This window comes from Nicrophorus vespilloides, unplaced genomic scaffold (assembly GCF_001412225.1).
Source record: "Nicrophorus vespilloides isolate i.1.1-1 unplaced genomic scaffold, Nicve_v1.0, whole genome shotgun sequence".
NCBI classification, from domain to species: Eukaryota; Metazoa; Arthropoda; class Insecta; order Coleoptera; family Silphidae; genus Nicrophorus; species Nicrophorus vespilloides.
Window position 1 is genome coordinate 197,569 of NW_017100096.1, and position 26,293 is coordinate 223,861.

The 26,293-nt window shown below is 32.6% G+C and overlaps 3 protein-coding genes across 4 annotated transcripts; all 3 read left to right on the forward strand.

Moving 5' to 3' along the window:
- Window positions 1-15,039: 15,039 nt before the first annotated feature.
- LOC108567756 lies at window positions 15,040-16,317 on the forward strand. The gene is made up of 2 exons (XM_017928401.1): window positions 15,040-15,688; window positions 16,307-16,317. Exons 1-2 carry the CDS (start codon window positions 15,040-15,042, stop codon window positions 16,315-16,317), a joined length of 660 nt encoding a protein of 219 aa, XP_017783890.1.
- A 562-nt stretch (window positions 16,318-16,879) lies between these two features.
- On the forward strand, window positions 16,880-18,697 carry LOC108567765 (odorant receptor 2a-like). 2 transcript variants are annotated; one of them, XM_017928414.1, is made up of 6 exons: window positions 16,880-17,109; window positions 17,196-17,400; window positions 17,462-17,561; window positions 17,619-17,723; window positions 18,086-18,241; window positions 18,309-18,697. In XM_017928414.1, the coding sequence occupies exons 1-6, from the start codon at window positions 16,965-16,967 to the stop codon at window positions 18,357-18,359; spliced, it is 762 nt and encodes a 253-aa protein (XP_017783903.1). In that variant the 5' UTR covers window positions 16,880-16,964; the 3' UTR covers window positions 18,360-18,697. The 2 variants fall into 2 exon arrangements, with proteins under 2 accessions (XP_017783903.1, XP_017783904.1); XM_017928415.1 differs by having other exon boundaries at window positions 17,058-17,129.
- Window positions 18,698-20,166: 1,469 nt separating this feature from the next.
- Window positions 20,167-23,481, forward strand: LOC108567757 (odorant receptor 2a-like). Its single transcript, XM_017928402.1, has 6 exons — window positions 20,167-20,821; window positions 20,883-21,061; window positions 21,122-21,244; window positions 21,329-21,433; window positions 21,505-21,660; window positions 23,404-23,481. The coding sequence occupies exons 1-6, from the start codon at window positions 20,167-20,169 to the stop codon at window positions 23,461-23,463; spliced, it is 1,278 nt and encodes a 425-aa protein (XP_017783891.1). The 3' UTR covers window positions 23,464-23,481.
- The last annotated feature ends 2,812 nt before the right edge of the window (window positions 23,482-26,293 follow it).

A 26,293-nucleotide genomic window follows, 5' to 3' on the forward strand; every position in this document is an offset into this window, starting at 1 on the left:
GTGTTTTGCATTTACAGAAAACACAAATTATATTTACAGATGATTAATATATACAAAAATACACATAATATGTGCACACAAGTTTTAAAAATGTTGTAGCAGGCGCATAATCCAGGTGTTCGTTAAGCGAGGTTCCATTGTATAATCAAATTATAAATATTATTCAGTTACAAACTTACTACTTCTTATAAATTGAGTTTGTAATATTGCATTTCAGATCATTATAGAAGGGTGGATTGAAAATTAAACATTACCCATATGTTTTTTAACATTGCAGATCAAATGCGCCACTGTGCGTCTGGGAATCGACGAATTGCAGCTGCTTTGAACGTTTAAATAATTCTTATTGGGTCACAAAAAGAAGGAGTTTCCAACACTAGATAAGAGAGTCATAAAACTGTAGTTGCAGCTGCGAATCATATCGCCAAACGCCAAAAAGAGGGATCGGCAACACGCGCCTTTCTTCGTACTTAACAATTCTATTGGTCCTATCCATATTCACCATAAAGTTTTTTGTTAACAGATTTTTTTTTAATTCAAATCTAGACCAATCGAAAAATGGGCTCGAAACTTTGGGCGTTTCGTTTCAAATCTATTGAATGGAATCTAATATTTTAGAACCAATTTTATATAACAATATCACTTACCTTATTAGCTTTACAAATTGCATATCGTGAATATTACACGTAATATTTGTGAGTAATTCACTTTTACCGTAAAAGGTAAATATAAAAGTATTTTTTTTTTAAATTTCATGAGGTATTTCTATGTTAATTTAATATTTTTCAGAAATTACCTGCATTTGCTGTAAACATATATTGGAAAAAATAATTATTCATGATGATGATACATGTATTACTAAAATAAATCTCTTTGATAAATTTGCTGATATATTAGAGAATTAAAAATGTTAAACTGTCCAAGATTTTTTTAAAATTTTAAATCTGTCTAGTAAATGATTGGTTGGTTGCATATAATAAAATAAATAATTTTGTTAATATTTGTTTTTTTTTGCGTCATATCGATTTTAAACTAAGTTTGATTAATTTTATTGTATATTGAGTATTAAGATTTTAGTAATGATACAAATTGGGATCATAAAAAAATTAACATATTTACGAAAACATAAACTAGTTTTATATTTAATATTTTATTAATTTTAGTTAATATAAAAAACATTTAACAACAACAAATTTTACTAGATAAATTAAGTAAGTTCAGTTGACTAATGGGAAGCAATTATATATATCGTACTTTCTTTTTTTTTCCTCATAAAATGAATCAAGTTTCTGATGAAGATTTTTCAAGCATATCGAAAAAGGGTATAGTAAAAATTATATATATATAATAAGTTGCTGCAATATGTATGATTAATGATTAGAGTCACGCTCCGTGGTCAGAGATTGGATAAATCAATAGTAACAGGTGTATTAATCTTTGGTGAGTTACGTAAATCAAAGTAAACTCATACAAAATAAGTAACATATGTTTCATTTACAATTTTCTTAGACGAGATGTTTCAACAGAAGTAATTTACGAAATATAAATTAATAATCACATTGTTCGTTCGATTAAATCAAAGCTTTTACTTTTTTTTTTGTATTTTAGGGTACTTGATTAGTTATTATATGAAAATCATGTTTGTGAAATTGAAAATAAAAGTCTCTGCATTTTGCAGGTACTAATAATAACTAAGGGTCATTAGATGACCATTTTTGGAATTACCTGCCAACACAGAATCCATACCTTTATAAGTCTTTGATAAATCGTTTGACTCGCCGTGTGGCTTGCGTTATTATCATTATCTTCATCATCATCATCATCGGCGATATTCCGGATGCTTAATTAGGTTATATACAGGAGGCAATCTATTTAAGGCAGCAGCTGCGGCGGGATTAGCGAATGCCATGGGAAAACTACTGAGAACTACTCATACTGACTGGCTTTAAGTTCAAAAGCGTGTTTAATAACTCGTCGTGGAAATTCAAGCGGATCGCGAATGCCAATTAATAAAACTCTGACTCGAAGACCTGAACCGAAGAAGAGGTTGTAGAAGAAAAAATACAAATGTAGTGAATATGCGAAAATGTAAATGGTCGAAGTGTGAGAAAATCATAATGCGGCATTGTTCTGTTCATGTAACTGTCTTGGAAGACTTTAATGCACGATGAGGAAACGACATGTACGTTTGTTTTGTGTGTATATATATGCATGCATGCGATGTTATCGTCTGGCAGATCGCCTCTTCTTGTGGGGTATCTTTATTGTTCAGCTGTGTACCACCGACCGGCCGTTGCGCAATTGCACTAGCTCTCTGGAGAAGCTCGCGATGCGCATAAACTGGATTCGTTACATTCTTGGAAATAAGATCTGAATCTTTCGGAAGTTTATGTAAAGCCATCTTCACTTTAACCGTGATGTATACGTGTCATTCCTTTAGGTAACATTCCTGGCAGATACGATCGTATCCTTTAGAAAAATACACGCTATTCGGATTTTCAACCAATTAGAAGGATTTGCTAATTTATAAATGTCAATCAATTCAATACAACTGTATCAATTAATATTAATAATTAAATGATCAATGGTGTGAAATAATTTAGTTTACTGTTAGGAGGAAATCAAATTGTGCGTTAATGTATGCAGATATAAACTGAATCATAATAACTACATTTATGAATTATAAATCGATGAAAATATTTATTTTTCATTTCCGACACTTCCGAGGTTATTACTTAATTAAATCCATGATATTCACTTGAGTGTGAATTCACAATTAAAATCTTTAATGAAATATTAAAAACGTTTGTAAAATCGAGATAATTTCGATTATTATCAATCATTAAAGTTCTATTGACTTATTGACTGATTTATTTACAATATTTATAAATAAATAAGTAATTGTATAAGAATTTTAATGTTTTAAAATGAAATGAAAATAAATGTAAATTTTATATTTTGACTGAATTTCTTATAAAGTGTTCATTATCTTATAATAATAACATTTATTGCAAAAAATCACCATAAATGATCTGCTGCAAAGGGCTACTGACCATAGGTCTTTCTGCCTAAATCTTATAATATTATCACTTTGGTAAATCTTCGTTGTACTCCTACCTGTATTGATGAGTTGCAAATACTTATGGTTAGCATGGATAGAGAGGATAAGATATGAGACATATCAGATACGAAAACTTTAAAAAGAAACAATCATGGAAGAATGTACATATCCATCTTCCATGGAGTCTCCATGATTGTTTCTGTGGTAACTGCGGCAATTGGAACGTTAATATTTGAAATCAACGCAACTTTTGTGTTAAATAATACAATTAGATATTGAACCAATTTGGGTGTGATTTATACAATCTTGTGATTTTTGATTTAATGAATTGTGATTGTAAGTCTTGTATGGTTCGTTGAAAATAACAAGAGAATGTGATTTTGAGTTGAAGTGGAGAAGAGAGTATACAGGAAGGACGTGGTCCGCGAGTGTCCTAATTCCGGAGCTAATTTTAAACGTGCGGTGAGTCGGGGGGAGCCGCCGCGCCGCCGAGCTCCGGTGTTATGTAACGGTACACGGCGGAGCAGGCAGGGGCTCTAGCCGTGTGCGTTCGTTCGTTCGTTCGCTCATTCGTTCGTTCTTTCATGTGGTTGGTATGCTGGGAATGCACTTTGCCAACGTTATTATGATTAGCATTTATATTGCATTTATTATCAAGCGCCGGATGCTCACCCGCTCTATGTAATACACAAACAACACGTTTTTACCTCACATCTAAATAAGCGGCACACGCACATAACTGATACATCTAGACTGCTTTTCAATTCGGCTTTGCTCTAACATCGCACATCGCTTTTCACAGGTTTCCTATGGAGGAAAGCCGATTTTCTCGTTTTGCTTCAATTACAGGATTCTTGCGTTTTTTGCTTTTTCCTCGTCTGTCTTGTCTTGTTGCGTTCAGCAACTTGGCGTCTCTGGTTGTTTGTGTAGTTTAGCTCATGTTAAAATGTATTAATGGATGTTAGAAAGGACGTCAACCCGACCATCAGCGGTCAACCATAATCTTGTTTATTCAACAATCGGCGACGTGTGTGTGCTTACTGTTGCTCAATTACACGCTTACATTAAAATTTTAACGAGCACCTAGACTCTAAAAGCCGTCGCACAGATCCTTCAATCTTAAATTATCCTTTGAGTCGTCCTCGCACACAGAGCGGCTTTCAATTGAATTTAATGTACATCCGAACAGTTTATTCCAATTTAATGTTCGCCAATCGCTCTTAAAATTCTGAAAAGAAATACCAATTTTATTAAGAGATTTAACATTTTGATATAAGAGAATTAATTATTTTTAAATGAAAATTATTATTAATAATCAACTTTTCATAAAGTCAAAATATTCCTAAATGTATAGGTTTTTTTAGAACTCTCTGAGAAATTTAATATTTTTATTGGGATTCTTTGGGTCGTTTTGTCTAAACAATAGGGCGATATAAGGTGTTTGCATTGTTCGCATTGCATAAAGTCTGGGTCATCTTTGCCTGACGTTTTTCTTTTTTTGCATTTCCTATTGTCGAATGTTTGCCGTTTTGGGTTACGTTTAGAAAACGAAAGTATCGAATGGTCCAGGAAGCTGATTCGACCATTCTTACCTGAAATACCTTATTACTTTAAGTAGACGACAGATTGCCTTTGTGGGGAGATTGCGTTGAGGGCAAGTACAGAACTATACATAGTATATATATAGATATATACAAACAAAACCGTAAGTGGTTTGTCTTTTCTTTTTTTATTATAATTTTGTGGCGTAGTGGGAGGTTACAACATGAAGAAAAAGAAAGAAAAAAAAGCACGTCTGTTTGATTTATGTAGTCTTCGATGGTTTCGAAATTATATTTTAAGTTTAGCCTTCTGATTTGACAGCAGTATATTTAAAAATGACGTAAATCAAGTTGACAAATTTATTACAATTACATTTTGAAGAATTGACAACTAATTTGAAATATTTCACTATTTTGAAGATTTAGATTAGAATATTCTATATGTTAAAAACACAAAAATCGATTATTTATTTAAATATCCGTGACATATGTTAAAAAAAACATTCAAAATCTATTTTAATCAATAAATTAGAATAAACCTACGCATTAAAACTCTTGCGTCAAATGACTATATACAAAGTAATTACAATTTGGCAATTAATTATGCGTTGGTTTTGTTAAGATTTTTAATGTAACCGGGTCACAATTTCCCGTCAGGATTCGAAATAGATCGCTGATAAAATGATGGTTTCCGCGTGAAACGCTGCGATTTTCGATTTGGGAAAGGTATGAAAGCGTTAGTTATACGAGTACATAAAAGCAGTTGATTGTCACATCAACGCCATACGAACACAAAGCAGACCCGGAAGTCGTACACGAATCACTCACCTGTTTGATGAATCCCAATTAACTCGATAACATTAATTTATTTCTATTCAATTTTGATTATATGCTTTAAGTACTAATTGGAATGTTCTTTTTAATGCCTCTAAATATAATCTGCTCGTTGACAAAAATTCAATTTTAAGTTTGATCATTTAACGAATAAATGATTGTTAATTACAGGGAAATCAATTAAACAATTTGATTAATCAAAATTTCGTTTTCAGAGGTAATCAAAATGAAAAGTCCTTTCTAGATTTTGAAAACAAATTTTAATAATATAATTTTAACGTTATGTTTATGCACATTTCGAATCACATTTATTATTTAGTTACAATAATAATTATAACATCATGATGATAATAGTTCCCATGCGTATAAAACTACGTCTTAAAGTCACAATGACCCTTTTTTTCTCTCTCTAATGCAGCTGTGATAGTGACCTGTTGTATAACAATTTCTGGGATGAACATTATTCAAATGAGTGTACGAACAATCGGGATTAAAATACAATCCTGAGATTACAGTGTTATGTCGTAACTGTTGAAGAATTTTTTTAAAACTGCCGTAGTTCAAGAGCATGCGTGTCTCGTTGTGTGTATAAAATTCTATCGAGTTATTAGTAAATTTACATACACAATTGTGCATTTCTCTCTACACGCGAATTACTTTAGTTTTTAATTAATAATTATAGTAATTTTATGATATTACTTGTATGTTATTTACGTTATGCATCAAATGAGAAATTACATGTTTTGGGAAAATCTTTGTTTATTGCTATACAGAAATATTTACAGGTAATTTCTAGTCGAAATATTTATAGAATAAAAATCAATACATTTTCAATATTTAAAAAATAATGTAAAGAAACTTTTATTTTCTTTCAAATATGTTTGTGTGGACTATTTGATTCACTGTTACTATGTTTTACTTTGTCCCAAAATGATGTAGTCATGTCTTATTTTACGAGTTTGTTTTATGTATTTTTCATTTTATGTTATTTGTTTTGTCTTGCTTCCGGTAGTTTATTTCCTAAGATCCTATGAATGTTCAAAATACACGAATATACAGTAATACCTCTCATAGTGCGGTTAATTGGTAATGCCTACATGTATAATGAAAAAAAGATCATTTAACTAGTTTTTTTTTAGGATTAATTTTGTTTTGCTCAATTATAATTTATAAATTTTAAAAACGAACTATTGTGATTCTCGATTTATCGAAACCGCACTATTCAAGGCATTTCTGTAATTAGAACTTTAAAATATATGTAGATAAGGCTATTATGAAAAGTGCAAACAAAATTCGGAAGCAATCTGTCAAACAGTTCATATTATATAAAAGAAAAAACAGTTACGAAATTTGCACTTTGCAAGCCTTGAACAATCTGGGATTGGAGAACGTTGGATAACCGTACGGCTCTTTGTTTACGTGAAACGGATATTTTTCTAGTAAAAATCCCATTACATAATGTGAAAGAATTTCGCCTACATTCCTGCATCTGTCCTGTTATACATTTGATCACGAACGAAAGCGTCGCTTTCGTATAGGTGAAACCGAATTTTCGTTTTTTTAAAACAGTTATAGAGCTGCGAGCGAGCCGAGCCGGCCGAAGACACGCCGATAAACAAACGAAAAGAAAAACCGTTAAGCGTTTTCGTTGGAAACGTGCAATACAGACACAAACACACACGTACAATCTCTCACACGTAATATATACATGTATATAAAAATCCATGTATATGTGCGGCCACGGTCCATGGGCGTGCAATATCCTCAAGGACACGAAGAAGGAGGAATGGATGATTCTATGGACTTCGGGCGCTCCACTCTTCTGTAGAACTAACGGATCTTTCAAGTTTTATATTTAATTATTTTTCTGTCGGTTATCGCATATACACGTAAACACGAAAGCGTTTTTTTTTATTATTATTTATATATACATGTTAGCTTGGACATTCCAAATGCGTAGTCACTACCTGAAGTGTTAAAAGTAAACCCAATAAATAGCTTTTCGCTGATTTGTATATATTTTATTGCTTCTCGAGTGAGAGGATCATCTCTATTTCACACACTTTTCATTTGAAATACTACTTCAATGTGATGGATCTGTAATTATCTCGAGACTGACGAACAGCGTTCTTTTCATTCAATTATACCAGAGACACTTGTGATAGTCAAATTAGGAAATCTTAAACGTTACGCAATGTAATAAACTAATGGCAATTAACATTCCTCCGGGCTTGCCTAATTTATTAGGGCCCGAAGCCGAGTTCGTGTGGATACTTTTGGGAGTTAATTGGAGGCACGTGTAATTTTATGCTTGGACCTTACTAAGTCCATAATTTATTAGTGCCTCTTATTCAGCAATACTCAGCAAATAGACATAAGCTTACTACACAAACTAACTCTTTAATTTACTCTCCACAGTTGTAACAGAAGTTACATAACGTTTTTTTTTTAACTTTAAAACCCAGAATTTATTAATTGAACTTTTGAGCATTAAAGTTATTCAATAAGTAAGTGTTATTAAACATATAAGATTAAGCTCTACTAGAAAACGTATAGCTTTCATTTGTTTTCCATTTCAGTGTGTTTTCATGGAATTAAATAAAAATATGTTCAAATTGATGGCCTACGTGATTCACTGGACACCACTTTCAATGATTCACATTTCCAAGAACTATTTTTTTCTTTCTCCATAAATAAAGTTCTAGTTTAATTGCGCACGATGGAAACTAAGCAAACAATAACCATGTTTTTTTTTTCGTAACAAAAACTTATGACTTTGATACTTTTTGAAAATTGTGACTATTATGTGGGTTTTAATGAATGTTTAAATCGTAAGCTTAGTCATATCCAGATTCACACGGGGTAATGACCAAAGCAGCCTTGATCATTTTAATAAATACTGTATTCCAGTATAAGGAAATAAAAGTAAGCAGAAGGAAACACGAACGTACGTTTCGAAAAATCTCCGGAAGTATTCGGAGGTTTACATCAAAGGAAAAATAAAATTCAAGTCATGTTAATATTACAGTTTTTTACACAACGTGGTGACATATAAATAAATGTTATATTAGAAAATATGTACTTTTTTTACAACAATAAAATGGACATAATAATTGTTCAAGGATTCCATTATTTTTAGAATTTGTTTATTGGTAACATTTACACGAGCACAAACATAAAATAATACACAGAATTTTGCTCACTCTGTTGTATCTTATAAACAATGCAATTTAGTATTTAGAAATTGTTGTTTTTCTTTTAATAATTCAGTTTTTGAACAACTTTTGGCAAATGAAGTAAATAACATTATGAAAAATATAGTATTTTTTTATATTTTAATGTAATTAAATTATAATATTCAAAGATGTTGAAATATTTATAATTCTTTTCCATATCATATTTGACAATTATGATATTACAAATTTAGTTTTAGATGAACAGTTTGAATGAAATTTCTAAGTAGTGTGAATTAGCACAGTATCGATATTTAAGTTTATTACGTATTTAAATAAACCAAGAACATCTGGAATGGAAGTAAAATGTTTCTAAATCGTTTCCTTTCCATTTTTAGCATCGATTGAATGAATAACGACCAATGATGAACTTGTATCGACTATAAAATTGTATAATATACGATATATAAAATATGCATAGAATAAATTTAGAGGTAAGAGTCGAATGCGTAAGTTTCTTCACATATAACAACAACAAGAAAAAAAAATAAACAGCAGAGACTCAGATAGAGAAAGAGATGAACATAGTGAGTGTGTGTATGTATATAAACCTGTTCAAACTAATCGTGTTACTATTTTTACTAATTAACAAAGCAAATCGTGGAAAGGCCAACGATCTCGCCAAGAAGTCGGCTCGTTGCTCGTCGCTTGACCCTGAGATATTTTTTCTCGGTTTGTTAATAAAATTCGTGAGAAATCCCCGATCCGTAACTCGTTTCCGATAAATGTTCAATTAAGGATCATAAAAAAAAATTAATAATCCGCCCGTCATGCGTAATTAATATGCCTACGCGGTGGTCGAAAATTTAATTAACTCTCTCGTCGCCGATTAATTACAGCATACAGTATTTGCAATTAGCTTTCGGTGGTCGAGCGAATTGACGAAAATGATACGAATTATTTAGATTCCTAAAACGCGTGTATTCCTCGCGGTGTGAATCTTTGCGTGTATGTGAATTCGTATCAGGATTCCCATTACAGGACAATGGAAGGAAACGCATCAATAATTCATGCGTCCCGACTACACGTTTTATATTTAATAAAAAGCTGCAGTCGAAGAAGCAGCAGCAGAAAGAAGGAGCAAGTGGATAAAAAAAAAATCGCCACACATTTATGTGTATCGATCGTCATATTATTTATGATTCCCACGCTCTGCTTGATGCATGTGTATGCGTGTATATACACATGCTAGAAGAGTTTGTGTGTGTGGATGTGTTCAGAACTTGATACCCGTCGGGGGTGTATACACTATAGAAAAGCAGGTAAAACGGCGGACACTTAATGCTCTCTCTCTGTAAATGGAATTGTTACTTGCCACCGAAACGTGCGAATTCCCATCGATCGCATCTGCTGCCGAAGATAATTTTCCGAAAGAAGAGATATATATTCTTTTTTTTTGCACGCATCATTCTTCCGAAAAATCACACACATTTTTTTTTGGAGGAAACCGGAAATTCCGTTCCATTAACGATTTGATTTTCTCACAGTATCATTACATTTCCGATTGAAAAATAAATTTGGAAATTTTATATTAAATCAAATAATTTGTAAAATAAAAATGTAATTACGAAAGAAATAAACAATTTAATATATGAGAAATGTACTAGGTTCCCACACAAATTCCATCTAATGAGGTACTTTTTACTAGTGCTGAAGAGGACAATAAAATTTTGCCCAAGGAATATGTATGGAACATATACTGGTAATTAAACTAATTAAACAACGCAAAAAGTGATTAAAGTGATGTAACAGTTCCGTTAAAGTTTCAAAATTGTATATTACATATTAATAGAATATAAATTTACTTAAATCTCGCTTAACGACTTTAATTCGTTCCAAAATTTTCCGATTTTTACTCGTATAGTGAAACATATTCAAAAATATACATAATATGTGCACACAAGTTTTACAAATGATGTAGAAGGCGTGCAATCCGGGATTTCTCTTCTCATCATCACTCGTTAAGAGAGTAATTTTTCTTACAATTAATTTTGCTCGTTAAGCGAGGTTTCACTGTATTATTAAGTGATTAAAAGTATTTATTTATAAAAATAACTTCTTATACTAATATTACATAATTTCCAATAGTTATTATAGATTAATGAAAATGCATGTGTTGTTTATTTTGTATGTAGCAATTGAGAAACGGTTAATATCCAAAGTACGTATAATAAATTATTAATATTTATTGTATAAATCTAATGATTATTAAAGACTTTACTAACATAATTCTAAATGATATGCGCAACCTTCCTTATAGCGAGATAGAGGTAACATAAAATCGTATAATTCTACATATTTCTTTACTTTGTACACATTATGCAAGTGGATTCTTATAGAAATGTGACGCAATAAATTCTAGATTTTCTCAATAACACTATTCCATATAATTATTGATAATATTAAAGAATTTTAAATAACTAACATAAATTATGTTAATATACAATTATAAATTATTAAATATAACTTTTATTATAAATTTTACTATAGAAAATTTGTATGTTCAATAAATAAAGTTTTTTATTTTTATATAAATTCCCAAAATTTTTGTTATTTCAAAACAAAAACATGTTTTGTATTAATGCTTTTGTAAATTTATGATGATGTAAGTAGTAGTTATTTCTAGTAAATCAATGTTGAATTGTCGATCGAAGGGATTAATTTTAATTGCAAATATTTATTGGAGGCTTCACAACTCGGAGGACGTGTATATGCGAGAAGTTATTGGAATTAATGTTGTAATATAAGGGAATCCAGTGTTGCGAGGCCATCTGTTGCGCTATTTTTCGCATAAAAGGCAACACAATGAGTGGAAAGATGTATAATTTAGCATATGCTAGCATTATCATTACCGCCTCACGAGCCCCTGCCGTGCTCTTGACATATTGCAAACCTTGGCAATGCTCTCATCCATCCTATTACCAACAATCGATGGTTGCAGGATGTAGATGCGAATGAATGTTCTAGCGAATACCTGCAACAACAAATAAAAGGCCGTACACAACTATATTTTGCAAATCACTATTATTTTATTTGGTTATCATGAACATGTTCAGATGGGTCGACGGGACGTTCGGAAGGCGTTAAAAAAATCCCAAATTTGAAAAAATGCAAATGACGCAATGGAGCTGCATATGTAATCAGGGCTCATGGGAACGCAACGAAAACGCGTGACCGAAATTTCAAGCATCCACCAAAACACAGTCACGACCTGAAAGCTTTGAAAACGTTCCCTGCGTTTATTTGCCTTTTTTTTTAAACATCGGGGTATGTTTGTGTTCTTTTAATAATTATGTTTTCTTGGACACAGTATAAACGAAAGTGATGGAAAGGAACAACGGGGCAGTAAAGTGTGGAAGTCGGGTTTGGTTGCTTGCTCGGTTGGTTGAAATGCTGCAATTTCGGGGCGACTGTGACCAATGGACCTCCGAAACCGAGAGTTACAGCCCATAAATACATCAAAATATTTCGTTGGAAAATACTTTTCTTTTCATGCGCCTCGTCGTAAAACACAATTACTTAATTTGCGTACAGTTTACATAATATTGCGTTTCGCAAAATTGCGTCTGGAATGTTTTTACCAGAAGACGTACCATTTCGGTACGTTTGGGTAGATTAGAGCGCTTTTATATTGCATAGGATACAATCGTTTCAGAGGTCAGTTTTCTGACTTACATTTTCTTTGGGATACTAAGCGCCATATTTTTTATATTCTTCATTTACAACAGTTTAAATCTGCCTGTCCTGCACCATTTAATACGACTACCATAAATGTTTACTCTGATATGGAATTACAGGTAAAACGAAAAAGAACATTTTTTGCATTGTATATTTTTTTAGATAAATGTAACTTTTACCCCATTTTTGGAGTAATTTACTCCTGATGGATGCACCTGCTCTACGGAATACTATTTTCCTAATTTCTGAAATAATATTTGATTGTATTATCTAATTATTAAGAATTTGCAGTTTTATTGTTATAGTAATACATTTGTATTGTATAATAGTATTTGGTATAGGTCAAGAAGTTTACAGTTTCCCTTTTCATTCAGTTTCGATAAAATACAGCTAACTAGATTTCACACCACTGACATATACACCTATATCGTTATAATACTGTATGTATGTATATATATACGTGTGTACCGTTTTTGGTCTCCTCTAGCGGTTTTCTTTTAACATTTGACTCGCATTAAATACGCATTCATTTCATTTCACTTACGTTCGCAACGAAAGCGATATTTCTGAACGTCTCATCTTCGGACATCTACAATATAATTATGCTGCCCACATAAGGAAACTAGTTTGCCTATTTGTGAACTATACAGAAATATATACAAAAAATAACAACACAGTCAAACATTTTAAATATTTTTAATATAGATCGTTGTTTTAATAAGTAAATAGCTAAAATACCTAGAAAAATGGTACATTTTCAATAAAATACATAGACAGATATAGTAAAAGGTTGGTGGTTTTGTCTCCATTTCTTTGAAACTTCAACTGAATCAATTTGTCGGGAATATTTATTTCAAAAACAATTTTAAAATATTTCAAACTTTTTTTTTAATAATAAAAATTAAAAAATATATATATGTTTTGAAATATACGTAAATAAAAAATGTATAATTTATTACTTGTACGTTTATATTTGAAAGCGGATCCGTAAAAGCTAAATGGATTTATGATATTTGCTATAATTCCTTAGAAAGAACTACTTTATATGTACTTATATGTCGAGTGGTCTATAAAAGCATGTTTGCTTAGGATGCACGGTGGTCTTAAGCTTGGTAAATAAGGCCACAACTTAAGCTTTTAATACAATATTATTATAACGATTACATATAAAAAGAAAAGTAACATTAAATTTCAACATGAAAGGGGAAACATGTATGCTGATGTATAATATTCCAGCATTACGAAGTTTATTATTCCCAGCATACTAATACAAATATTAAATATAAATCTTGAAAAAAAAAAGAATAATCAATAGTGTCTTATAAAAAAATGTAAACTTTTTTATTAGTAGATAAATATTAGCATGTATTCAATCTATCAATATTTATGGTTAGACTTTCCAGTCACATGTATGTGACGCGGGTCCTAATTATCGTTTGCTAATTAAAAATGATTATTAACTCACTTTGGTTACTATTAAATAACAGTTAGTAATGAATCTATTTAATTTTTTAATTTATATAGTAGTTAAATAACAATAGGTATTATTGGTTTATTTTTCTTCCTGGATAAATGTTCTAATCTCGAGAGGTTGAAAGTAACAATTGAATTATGTTCCAATTCCAAAAGCAATTCAGTATATACAGTAGATATGCAGTGTTTTTTTTTCTCTTCTTCTACTTCTTCCTTCAATTCAATTTCTCTGTCGGTGTTTTGTGTTTAGGTATGTTATTGTGTTTCCGTTATAATCGTATCTGTGACTGATATTGCTGCGCGACTTATTTCTTTTCTTTTGTTATGGTCGAAATTGAAATAATCTATAAGCGAATTGTATATAATGAATGTCGTGTCCGTCGAAAGAGCGAATATATTTATGAAATCATGTATGATGTATGCGCGTCACAGCAGGATTGCGTTGGCATTCAGCAGTAGAGTATAAGGTCAATGACTGTATGTTACCTGGACACCGAGTTCCCTCCTGCTGTATTCATCGGCCGTCGTCATCCTGCGAACGAACAGCTCGATTATATCATGTCTATATGAATGTATGTGTGTATACGAATGTGGAAGGATGATGGTGGTGGTTGTATGGTGTGCCTCCTTTTACACGGTACCCGATTTAGCAAAAACGCACGCCTCCTGTATACTGCCTATGTTCGTTCCCGTGTCTTTCCATGTGTATACGTTTTCATGTATGCATGTGTGTGTTTCACAACAATGGAACTCTACCAAGGTCATAAACTTGGTGCGAACCGCCATTGTTCGTGTAATCGAGGTCAACAATTCGCGAAATGTTTTTTTTTCTTACTGCTGCCACGTTGGAGCCCAATTCCAATGCACTTGACACAATCACCAATTGATTACAGAAGTAGCCAATCGTCCCCCAGTGAACGAGATCTAGGCATTACGATTCCTCAGACATCTTCAGCGAGGAATGCATTCGCGTCGCCTAACTAGCGATTTCCTATTAAGGGATGTTCGGGATCTTCTTCAATAATGCAGACATTCCGAGATTGCAGCTACTTTAATGACGGACTGAATAACCAGATGTCTACTCCCACAATCCTTTTGTTTTTTCGCAGTATGTACGACCCAATTATATGTAATACCCGATCATTAAGAAAACCGCGCAAATATAAAAGGCCTCGTGCACTTGAGACGCCCTCCAGTATTATTATTAATCCGCTACGAGATGGAGTTCGAAGACAACGACTTCTTCGCCACGAACATTAAGATAATTAAGCTGAGCGGAGTTTGGGTGGGCAGCGAGAGGGATCATCCTTTCCTTCGGGGTCTCTACAAGCTCTACAACATCGTCATTGTCATTTACTTCGTGTTCCTCTTTACGCCTTTCGAGTTTATGGTACTTAACGAAACCGTATCCAGCTTGCCGGATCTAATGAAGAACCTGAACATGGGAATGACACATGCTCTGGCTACGATCAAAGTCTACATATGGTTTTCGAAGCGTACCACAATCCTGAACATATGTAACACGCTCAGCAGGAATACTAAGGCTGAGAAAATCGGGGATTTCGATCCAGAGAAAATTACCAGGGAGGATAAAGTCGTCAAGCAAATGGCGACGCTGGGGTTCTTTTCGGTCGCCTGTTGCGTGGGCAGCTCATCTATGCTCTCCTCGTTTTATACTCTCATGTTCCATTCTGAGGATGAATACATTTATGTTACTGATGAAAATAATGTCACTACCTACATCTATGATCAGCAGTTGCCTTATTCTAGTTACATACCTTGGGACCATAAGAAAAATATATTCAACTTTTCTTGTGCCACGGCTTTCCAATGCATTGCTGTACTATATTCTGCTTTTATTATTGTTGGTAAGATTATAGATTTTTGAAAATTAAAACACTTTAAAAATCGCAGGCACAAAACATATATTTTATATAATATCTACATCATATTAACGCAAGAGTCAAAGCATTACTTTTAGCTCATTAAATAATCAATAATAACGTAATTTTTGTTAGATAATTTCAAGAAATATCTTCAACATTATAGTTGTATTCAATTGCATTTTTAAAATTCTACAATTTGATCTATAATTTCCTTTTTTGTATTATAAGTACATGAAGGTTGGTGGAATAGTTTTGATTGATAAATCTTTGATGCATATTATTTACGATGAATCACAGTTTATTTGAACGTTTAAACAATACTCATTGGGCCATGAGAAGAGGGAGTTTTGAACACTAGAGAGTCATAACAATTTGGTTTGTATCACACCAGTTTAGACTCACTGGTTTAGAAAATATAACAAGATACATATTAAATGATTTCAACGGGTTATAGGACTTTTCATCAATTGATTTATTTAAATTAGTGATAAATAAGAGATTTAATTTTCAAATATGAAAATTGAATGCAATTATAATCGGATTTGTTGCATTACCATTCGATTTCATAGGAAAATTATTTAAATGATATTATTTACTTAGGGCAGCTGTGATTTATCCCACATTTCCTGCGACTAGCGTGTACAGAATTGCAGATTTAATAGTCGATCATTAGATTTCCGCAATTAAAATGTGGTCGTATAAATACGAATTAACATGAGACGGTCGAGTCCAGTGCGCACGAAAGAAACCGTAAAAAATGGTCTTCGGGGACGATTTCTTCGATACGAACATACGGATTATCAAAGCCGGAGGACTATGGGTTCCCGACGACAACGAAAACACCTTCGTGAAATTGTTACACAAAATTCACACGACCGTAGTTGTCACCTATCTGGTATTTCTGTTTACACCAGCCGAGTTCATAATAATGTACGAGACCGCAGCCAGTTTAGAAGATCTAATGAAAAACATGAACATGGCAATGACACACGCATTATCCTGCGTCAAAGTTTACATTTGGTTCACACAGCGTAAAACCATCCTTCATATAATTGATACGTTAAGCAAGAACACGAATGTCGAAAAGATCGGCGACTTCGATCCGGCGAAACTCTTGGCCGAAGATAAAAAGGTCAAGCAGTTCGCCACCATCGGATTCCTCTCGGTTGCAGTCTGCGTGGGAAGTTCATCTTTTATCAGTACATTTTATACCCTGTTCTTTGATTACGAACGCGAGTACGTCGAGATTGTAGATGCGATGAACGTAACATCGTTGATTTACAATCAAAAGTTGCCCTACTACAGTTGGCTTCCATGGGATGCAAAAAAGTCTCGGTTAAATTACGCGGCTGCAGCTATTTTTCAAAACGGCGCTGTTTTATGTTCCGCTTTCATTATAGTCGGTGAGATAAATTAGAATTGAGTAAACATTTCATTACATAATTATTATAAATTTACCATTATCAATAATTATTTTTTTTTGTTGCAGGATTCGATACTCTATTCACTGGAATTGTGGGATACACGAGTTGCCAGATTAAGATTCTGCAGGGAGCTTTCAGGACGGTCCGAGAAAGAGTTCTGCGGAAGATGAACGTGCCAAACGTGCCTTTGGTTAAGGACCCGCCTGAAATTGAAGCTGAGATTATGAAGGAGCTGAAGAGTTGCATGAGATCGCTTCAAGTAATATTCAAGTACGGTCGTTACTTTAAAATGCTGGAATCTTTTGTGTACGAACGCTTTGCATAATTTCAGTATGTGCGAAAAGCTGGAGTCTATTTTCACTTACATCACCTTGGGTCAGGTTCTCATCTCGCTCGTCGTGTTTTGTACATGCTTGTACCTAACATCAACAGTAAGAGAACTTTATCTGATTCTATATGATTATATTTACAAAACACTTACATTGTAGCTCAGCTTGTCGGATCCCAAGTTTTTCGTAGAATTTATTTATTTGGTTGCAGTCGAAATTCAAATATACATTTACTGTTATTTCGGTAATAAAGTCACTTTAAGGGTAAGTTATTCAACTTATTTATCATTACTTTGTCATATATTATTTGAAATATTTGATTTTCTTAGAATATATTTAAAACTCTTATTTTTTTATTAAATTTATAGTTTCAATTTAATTATAAAAAGTGTCTGATTAGAAGATGATGATTACATTTGCACGTGACTTATTAAACAGGAAAATGTTATATAGAAGAAATGTAATTTCCTTTACAATCAGGTATTTCCAATTCAAGAAATGCGCGTGATTTTAAATGATGATTCAGTGGAATTAAAAAAATAATTTAAAAGCAATATTGTGAAATAATTTTACTCAACTTAAGTCATATTTAATTTTTAATAGTATAAAATATGGATGTTATTTAGGGAGAAGATGTACCATTGTCAATATATGAAAGCGATTGGTTCGCATTAAGCGAGGATTACAAACGGAGTATGCTGATAACGATGACGCGGATGAGGAAACCCATTTATTTGACTATAGGCAAATTCTCGCCGCTGACTTTATCAACGTTCGTAACGGTAAACTATTAATAATTGCTGATTTCAGCTCGTTAACATGGATGACTAACGACTACGACTTTTGCAGATCGGCCGTGCATCTTATTCCTTCTTCGCCGTGCTGAAAAATTCGAATTAGTTTCTCGCAACTCGCAAGTACAAGTTCAAGTCTCGAACTTGTGCCAGACTGTCACGGTCAGGACACCGTCGGGCGATTACGCCGCAAAGCCACGGATTGCGGAAGTGCACACGTCAAATGGCCGTTTCTACTTATGTTATTCCTCTCTAATGACAGTTTACCTGTAACCACAAATATACTAAATTACGAACGTCAATGCACTCGGCCTTTTTCCACGTTTTACTCTCTTTCTCTCTATAGTTCCTCGTTTCTTTTCCTTTTCTCCTCTTTCGTAATATGCATAAAACCTAAAGTAACTGTTTTTTTTTCTTCTTTTCTTCTGATTTCCATTATTTCAAGCACGCTACTAGCATATGCATAGAGGGTGAAATTGCGTTTTCAATGCACACGATTTGATCGCTCTAGTGTCTCAAAAAAAAACAAGAGGAACTTAGTAATAAAGTATTTTCTACTTGATGCTGAGCGACGAGCTTTTTGTTTTTTCTTGTGTTGTTGTGTTTTTTTTCCTCTTCATCTCGAATGACCCAAATTGGGAGAGCAAACGAGTTGTGTTAGACAGGAAACCGTGCGAGTGCGAAAGAGGGTTTTCTCATGGTTGTTTCCTTAGTGCATTTAGACTACTTCTATTAAGGAGGCTCACGGAGCTGAGCTCCCACCTGTGCCTTTTTCCCACACCCCAGGACAGACAGCTGACATAACCCTTCATCCTCACCCCCACAATCTCGGCCACTCATGATTTAATCAAAGGATAAATGGATACAACCGTGTTTGCATCATTAATAATTCATCATCGAGATTGACTTTAATTAATTTTCCTAAATAGAATCCAAATGTTTATTTAATTACTTTTCAGCATTTTCACAAAAAAAAAAGTACATTATAAACATCAATAAATAATATTGATTGATAACATGCTTTTATGGCTAAATAAATATATTTATTAATGATTCTAAGAACGTCAATTCTGTGTTTTAGAATCTAGAAATATTCTTTTAAAAAGCAAATTGGATCTCTTATACGATAAATCACAACTAACAAGAAGAAATAAATCTAAATTTAAACAATTGAAGCTACCTGAAAAAGATTGAAGCCTTTCAGTTGAAAGAGCGTACCTTCAGGAAATATAAAGATAACATTGATAAGTATATAATCATACCAATAAGTTATCTGTTAGAATTTATCTTAACAATTCTCAAAATATTATAATGTATATCACTCGTAACTGTAAAATGAAATCGAAAATATATTACATTCATTCTCAATAATTTTTTTTAATTAATTGTGTTTTTTTTTTTTAGAATTCAGTATTTATTATAATAACAAGATGTTGGATAAATTGTAAAAGGAATTTTCGAAATACAATTTCGCAATTCTTTAGTACCAACTCTTCTACCTGCTGGTATTAGAAATTAGGCCAAAAACTTATTTTACCTGAGAAAAAGAAGGGAAAAAAAGTGCGCTATTTTGCGGTCTCAAGAGAAAAAGTGAAAGGGTTTCCATGGGCTATTGTTGGCCCTAGTGTGGGAAACGTCTACATATGGCATCCGGAGTTCGCATCGAGACATTTAAATTAATCTTAGTCTCGCAGACTCACTCCTTTTCAAGCATATGGCGGAGACCGAACAAAACAATGTTTGTGTATTTCTGTAATGTTCGGAATAGTACAAGCAATCACACCTGGACCGATGAAATATAAATAATATTAAGTAATTGAGGCGAAAGGAAATTGGGGTGCCAACTGTTTCAGGTCACATTAAAGACTATAAAAGTACGAAGCGAACAGGCGAAATAAATCAGTGAGTCTGAAATGTCGGCACAATCATTAAACAATGATTTCTTCCGAACGAACATGCGGATCATTAAGTGGAGCGGTGTATGGATACCGGATGAATCGGCTCATCCGGTTGTGAAATTTTGGTATTTAATATTCGACACGTTAATTATGATTTACTTCTGCGTTCTGTTCACCCCGGGCGAGTTTGTTGTACTCCCAGAGACAGTCAAGAGTTTTCCTGATTTAATGAAGAACCTGAATATGGGCATGACCCATTTCCTGGCGATCATCAAGATTTACACGTGGTTCTCAAAAAGGAAAGAGATCTTGGGCATCATAGATACGCTCAGCAAGAACACCGTGGCGGAGAAGATAGGAGAATTCGATCCTGATAAGATCATCAGAGAGGATAGGAAAACGAAGCAAATTGCGACTTTGGCATTCTTTTCTGTCGCCTGTTGCGTGGGCAGCTCTTCCTGTTTGAATTCTCTGTACATTGTGCTCTTCAACTCGGAGAATCAATTCGCCACCGAAATCGATGCGTTCAATAGAACTACAGTTTATTACAACCAGAAATTGCCTTACTACAGTTGGATTCCATGGGATCACAGAGCTTCGAGGTTTAATTTTGCATGCGCGGCTGTCTTCCAAAGCATGGCTGTTGTTAATTCCGCTTTCATAATAGTCGGTTCGTAGAGAACGTTACCCAATTTACATTCGTTTCTTTTTTTCGAGCACGGTAATTGCAGGTTTCGATACCCTTTTCACGGCGATCATTGGCTACACCAGTTGCCAAATTAAAATCCTGCAAGGTGCGTTCAGGACCATTAGACCACGAATCTTAAGAAAACTCGAACTTCCCGATTTACCTACCTTAAAAAACTCACCGGAAGTCGAAGCTGAGATGATGAAGGAGATGAACATATGCGTAAAATCGCTTCAAGTCATTTTTCAGTAACCCATTATAAAATCCCTTTTTTTTCATCTAATTATTATGTTATTCATTTCTAGGATGTGTGAGAAACTAGAGACTATTTTCACTTACATTACTTTAGGTCAAGTTCTTATTTCTCTCGTAGTCTTTTGTACATGCCTGTACTTAACTTCGTCGGTACGTTTTTATATCATTTTATTTCAACAATATTTAAATTTGAAGTCGTCATATCAAATTACATAAATAATTATTTTTTTGCAGATTCCAATGAACGACGGAAAGTTTCTAGTGGAATTAATATATTTGCTTGCCATAGAGATACAGATTTATATTTATTGTTATTTTGGCAACAAAGTAACCTTAAGGGTAAGATTTATCAATTTCTAAACTTTATTGAAAAAAATAAATAAATCCAATACATCATATTTTTGTATCAGGGTGAAGACATTTCAATGTCTTTGTATGAGGGTGATTGGTTACAATCCAGTGCTCCTTTTAAAAGCAGCATGATGATCACAATGGCAAGGATGCGTAGGCCAATCCATTTGACCATTGGGAAGTTTACTCCATTGACCATATCGACATTCGTAACGGTAAGACCTATTACATACATTAATTTTATTACCATAACAAGAAGAACATTACATAATTATTATTTATTCAGTTTTGACAAGATGTGTAAAAAAATCTTAGTTGTGAGTATAAATAGTTAACTTGTTCTCAAATAAGGGGAGTCAATTTACACCTAGTAAAGCTTTTTTAAATTCGTTACTTGCGTCTACAAGAATGGTTAAACTCCATAAAAATGTAGATGCAAATTTCTAGAACAACCAAAGATTGCGTCACTCGACGTTATTTGAGTAAAGAAAAATGAATTTCAATTAGAATAAATGTAAATTCCGCTGAACGAATTTGTGATTTATATTCGTTTTGGTCATTGTAGTAATGAAATGAAAGCAATTATAAAGTCATGCAGCCGTTTAATACCATTCTATTTCATACGAATTATGTTCGTAGCGAAACATTTATAATAATTATTATTAAATCTGCCGGTTTACGGTCTACCGTAAAGTTGATTAAATGAATTCACTGCAATAATATGCACGAAATATACTTATTTCGCGCAAATTAACTTTAAACGCTAGTTTCAGACGTGAGATCTTATAATGCCTTTTATTATTATTTGCCATTCCAGTTTTAATGTTATTTCGTAGTTTAATAATAATAATAAATAAGGTCACACATAATTACATTATGCGTATAAATTATTACATTTAATATATTATTATTTTTTTAAACACAAATAGAACAATTACAATTATTTTTTTACGTTCCACAGGTAAATGCATAAAAATAAATCGCACAAAAAAGGACTAGACACACGTATAAAAATAAAGGATACGTTCCATAAAACTATATCAATGAGTTACAATATACCGCATAAAAAGGGTTTATAATCGCAATAATTTAGCATAAAACTAAATCAATGAGTTACAATATACCGAAAATCGCAATCACAAATCACAATATATCAAAACCGCATATTAAATTTCAGAAAAATAATTAGTCTTACTATATTCTTTTCTGAAATGTTTATTCATAATTTTATAAAAACGTTAACAATCATAGACAAGTTTATTAAATTTCAGAAAAATATAATCTTAACATATTCATTCTAAATTTCTACGGAAAAATTTTACAAAAAAAATACGGCCAATTTGTGTCAAAACGTGTCAAAATGGCTTAAAATAGTTATTTACAAAAAATGCTTCTTGAAATATAAACCGCATAACTTCAAAACCTCATAAAAAGAGTACGCATAAAAAGAGACCGAGTGTATTTTATAATGAAACCTACTCAAATTCTTCTTCAAGAGTTGAAAATTATGCTTTTTTATTTAAGTTCAATAGTTCAACAAATTGTTATCACTCATTCACAATAACAAACTTGTATAATATGTTTAACTCGTTTCAATTTCATAAATAAATTTTAAATAAAATAGTAGTATAAAAAAAGTCATTCATGGAATAGTAAATGTGTTACTAATTTAAATTATTATTCGATACATGACATCGAACATTTGAATTCTACAGAGTTCAACGATCCTGATGATTTAATTATTTTTTATTAGTTTTCAATTTATACATTTGACATTTGCGTTTCTTAAGAGGTTTACCTTCAAACTGATCAATGTGTAAATTGTTAATGTACATTCAATATTTTATTATATTGATATCTTGTATTGATACTTTAGCTAGTTATTAGTGATAAATAAACATAATAAATATTTGTTGTATCAGTAGATATTATTTTTTTTGTGTGTGATTGATTTGCAGATAGGTCGAGCTTCGTATTCATTCTTCGCAGTGTTGAAGAACCAAAATCAGAATCCTTAGATCGTACGTGAGGAGAATGGTGAAACGCACCCACACATCACCATCATTCACAGTGCAGAAGATCAAGATATGAAATTTTTATAAATACTCGTCAATCACAATTCGGACATAATAAAATCCTTTACCTGGCTCAACCATTATTCTCGACAACGGTTTCTGACCCCCCCCTTCGATACAGTTTTCCTTCACGAAAGCAAAATAAAAGAAAAAGTGAAAGGGTGTGTGGGAATGGCGAACTTTTTCGTCGTGCATATGGCGTGTGCATGTGTGATCCTGGAATGCAAAGCAAAATAGACGCGCACCGTTTCGCTGGAGTCTAGATTATTGTTGCCTAGGTCACGGGCGAATCCTTAGAAACCGACATATGCTAAACGCATTGTTGTTATCTGCATTTAAAAATGCTCAGTGGAAAATGCGGAAGACCGTGCGCGCACACACACACGGCCTCTCGCGATCCACCTGTTGTCGTCGCATTACGTAAGTGTAAACTCGTCCGCGCAACTGCCGCTTCAAACATATCATATTTTCGTTTTTTTTTTTCTTCTCCCCTCCGGGAACGTAAATTATTGACGTAATCCGCTAATCTAGCGGGTGAATGCTATGAAAGTAAGCCGCTCCAAAGGAATTTCCTTCTAGCGATCCAAAGAAAACTACGTTTTCATTATACTTTTCGTATACGATTGTATGTTTCAACAATCACATATAATTCTGAAATATGCTTAAGCTTTTCATACTATTAACTAGATATATCACACAACATAAATTAATTACTCTTAAATTATAATTATTATTTTTATAAATCGAATCCCAACAAAGAAAAGTCCAACAGGATATATTTCCTTATAATCTTGTATCTTCACAAGTCGTTGTAATTAGTTGAAAACTATTGTATAATTAACAAAGTTAACTTAGTTTCTTATTTATCATAGTTATTCCTAAACTTTGTCAAAATTTATAAAAAAATGTAATGGTTTTGTAGAATCGTTCTTGATTCAAATTAAATTTTCGTACCATACATTATTATAGTGAATAAAGTGTTAATTTGTCATTATTATTTCTTGATATATTTCTGCATTTAATATACAAATTCAAGTAATACTGACAGCTTCAGAAATTTAAGAATAACAATGATTATTTAGAACGTAAATTAAAAAAAATGTTTACGAGAAATATGTAAATAATGTAATGCAATTAATTTCTAAAATAATAGTATTTAAAATATAATTAATCAAATGTTCACACACAAACTAATGAAAAGATTTTTACAGTTTTTAGGTAGCTGATTCGAGATTATTATAGTATTTGGTGATTTGAATAATTAATCAATTTTATAATTTGTTGGATATATATAATTATATAAGAATATTTATCGAAATAATTATATACAAAAGAGGAAATAAATGCTAATTAGGAACTGGACAAAGCTCTAGGCTATTGTATTCGAAAGAATATAGGTTTTTTTTTATTAATATAAAATAAAAGTAACACTAACTATAATAAACTGTATATATTTGGAAAAATGATTTATGATATTGGCATTTAAATTACATTACGTTAGATGTTCAAAGTATCAATTTTTAACTCAAAGATAAGTTTGGTTTTGAAATTAAATTTGAAGTAATTAATTTAAAATTTTTTACTTGTTTTGTACAGATTTATTTGAAGTAATCTATGTAATATAGTGGTCCATTATCCAAGCTTTACCTGTTACTTATTTGTACTCAGATACAACTATATTAGTTTAGTTGTCAGCAAAATGGTTTGGCAGATTATGCGGTTTGAAGCGTTTAAGTCTTCGACGATCGTCGTATATGTTTGTTAACTCTGCCAAACAAGGTGGTTTCCAGACGGTAGTGGTAATTCGTGCTGGCTATACTTAGTTCTTCTTTAACAAGGTTGATGATAGATTTCGATGGAATTTTTAAACTATTCAAATCACTTTCAAAAACATTCCACTGTAACTTATTTAACTTATTTAATTTAAAATAAAATATGAATAGTTTTTACTGATATTCGATTGTAAACAGTCGTTTCATTGATCTGTGCTAATCAAATCATCAATCTTGCTAATCGTGTCTTATTCGAGTATTTTTTTAGCGAAGACGTTATAGGATGTACAAAATATCGATAGCGTTACGTAACAATTATGTCACATGACGTCTATATATTTTGAATCTAGCGTGTAATAAAAATTAAGTGTAGGTTGTATAACGCCCGTAGCGCCAATGGAATACCAATTGAATGTAATAAAGTTAAAAAAATAATCGGTGAAACGGTGGGCAGGTCTCAAAACTCGGTGGGTAATAATAATGGCCAAAAATTCCTTTCGGTCAAGTTCACTGGCCTCAGTGACAAACTCGGACGTGTCTCCAAAAAGTTGAAAGGAAATCCACAAACACGCACACAAGATATCTTGTCTCATTCTCTCTATCTCCGTGTCTCACTCTTCCTCTTACAGTGAGCGCACCCAAAACCCAATGGTTTCTGCCTTTTTTTTTCCATCCATCCTACACGCCCAGGACGCAACCGGCCTTTCCATTAATCATACATGATTTATCGAACGCAAGAAATTGAAAATGCTAACCGAGGTGTTCGAGTACTCGACGCTTCGTTATTATCGTACATCGGCGAAGTAAGTAGTAAAAGTATTCGAATAGTGTTAAAATTGAAATCGATTGCGCAATGTTTGCTAAATAATCTGGCTGGACAATGGCTGGTCGTCAAACACGGTTTGGTCCGAGTGGGCAAACATCGGTGAGGCGAGCTGACGAAACGCAAATATTGCGTAAAAAGGACGTATGGATTGTTGGGTGTTTGTGTGCGCGCGTAC

Bases quoted from the DNA above. Each gene is read 5' to 3' on its own strand.
- LOC108567765 (XM_017928414.1), top strand. From the start codon at position 16,965: ATGAACGTAACATCGTTGATTTACAATCAAAAGTTGCCCTACTACAGT. The intron at 17,401-17,461 runs GTACGGTCGTTA...GCATAATTTCAG, and splicing joins TCGCTTCAAGTAATATTCAA to TATGTGCGAAAAGCTGGAGT. The intron at 17,724-18,085 runs GTAAGTTATTCA...GATGTTATTTAG, and splicing joins GTAATAAAGTCACTTTAAGG to GGAGAAGATGTACCATTGTC.
- LOC108567756 (XM_017928401.1), top strand. From the start codon at position 15,040: ATGGAGTTCGAAGACAACGACTTCTTCGCCACGAACATTAAGATAATT.
- LOC108567757 (XM_017928402.1), top strand. From the start codon at position 20,167: ATGTCGGCACAATCATTAAACAATGATTTCTTCCGAACGAACATGCGG. The intron at 20,822-20,882 runs GTTCGTAGAGAA...CGGTAATTGCAG, and splicing joins TTCCGCTTTCATAATAGTCG to GTTTCGATACCCTTTTCACG. The intron at 21,062-21,121 runs GTAAAATCGCTT...TTTTTTCATCTA, and splicing joins TGAAGGAGATGAACATATGC to ATTATTATGTTATTCATTTC.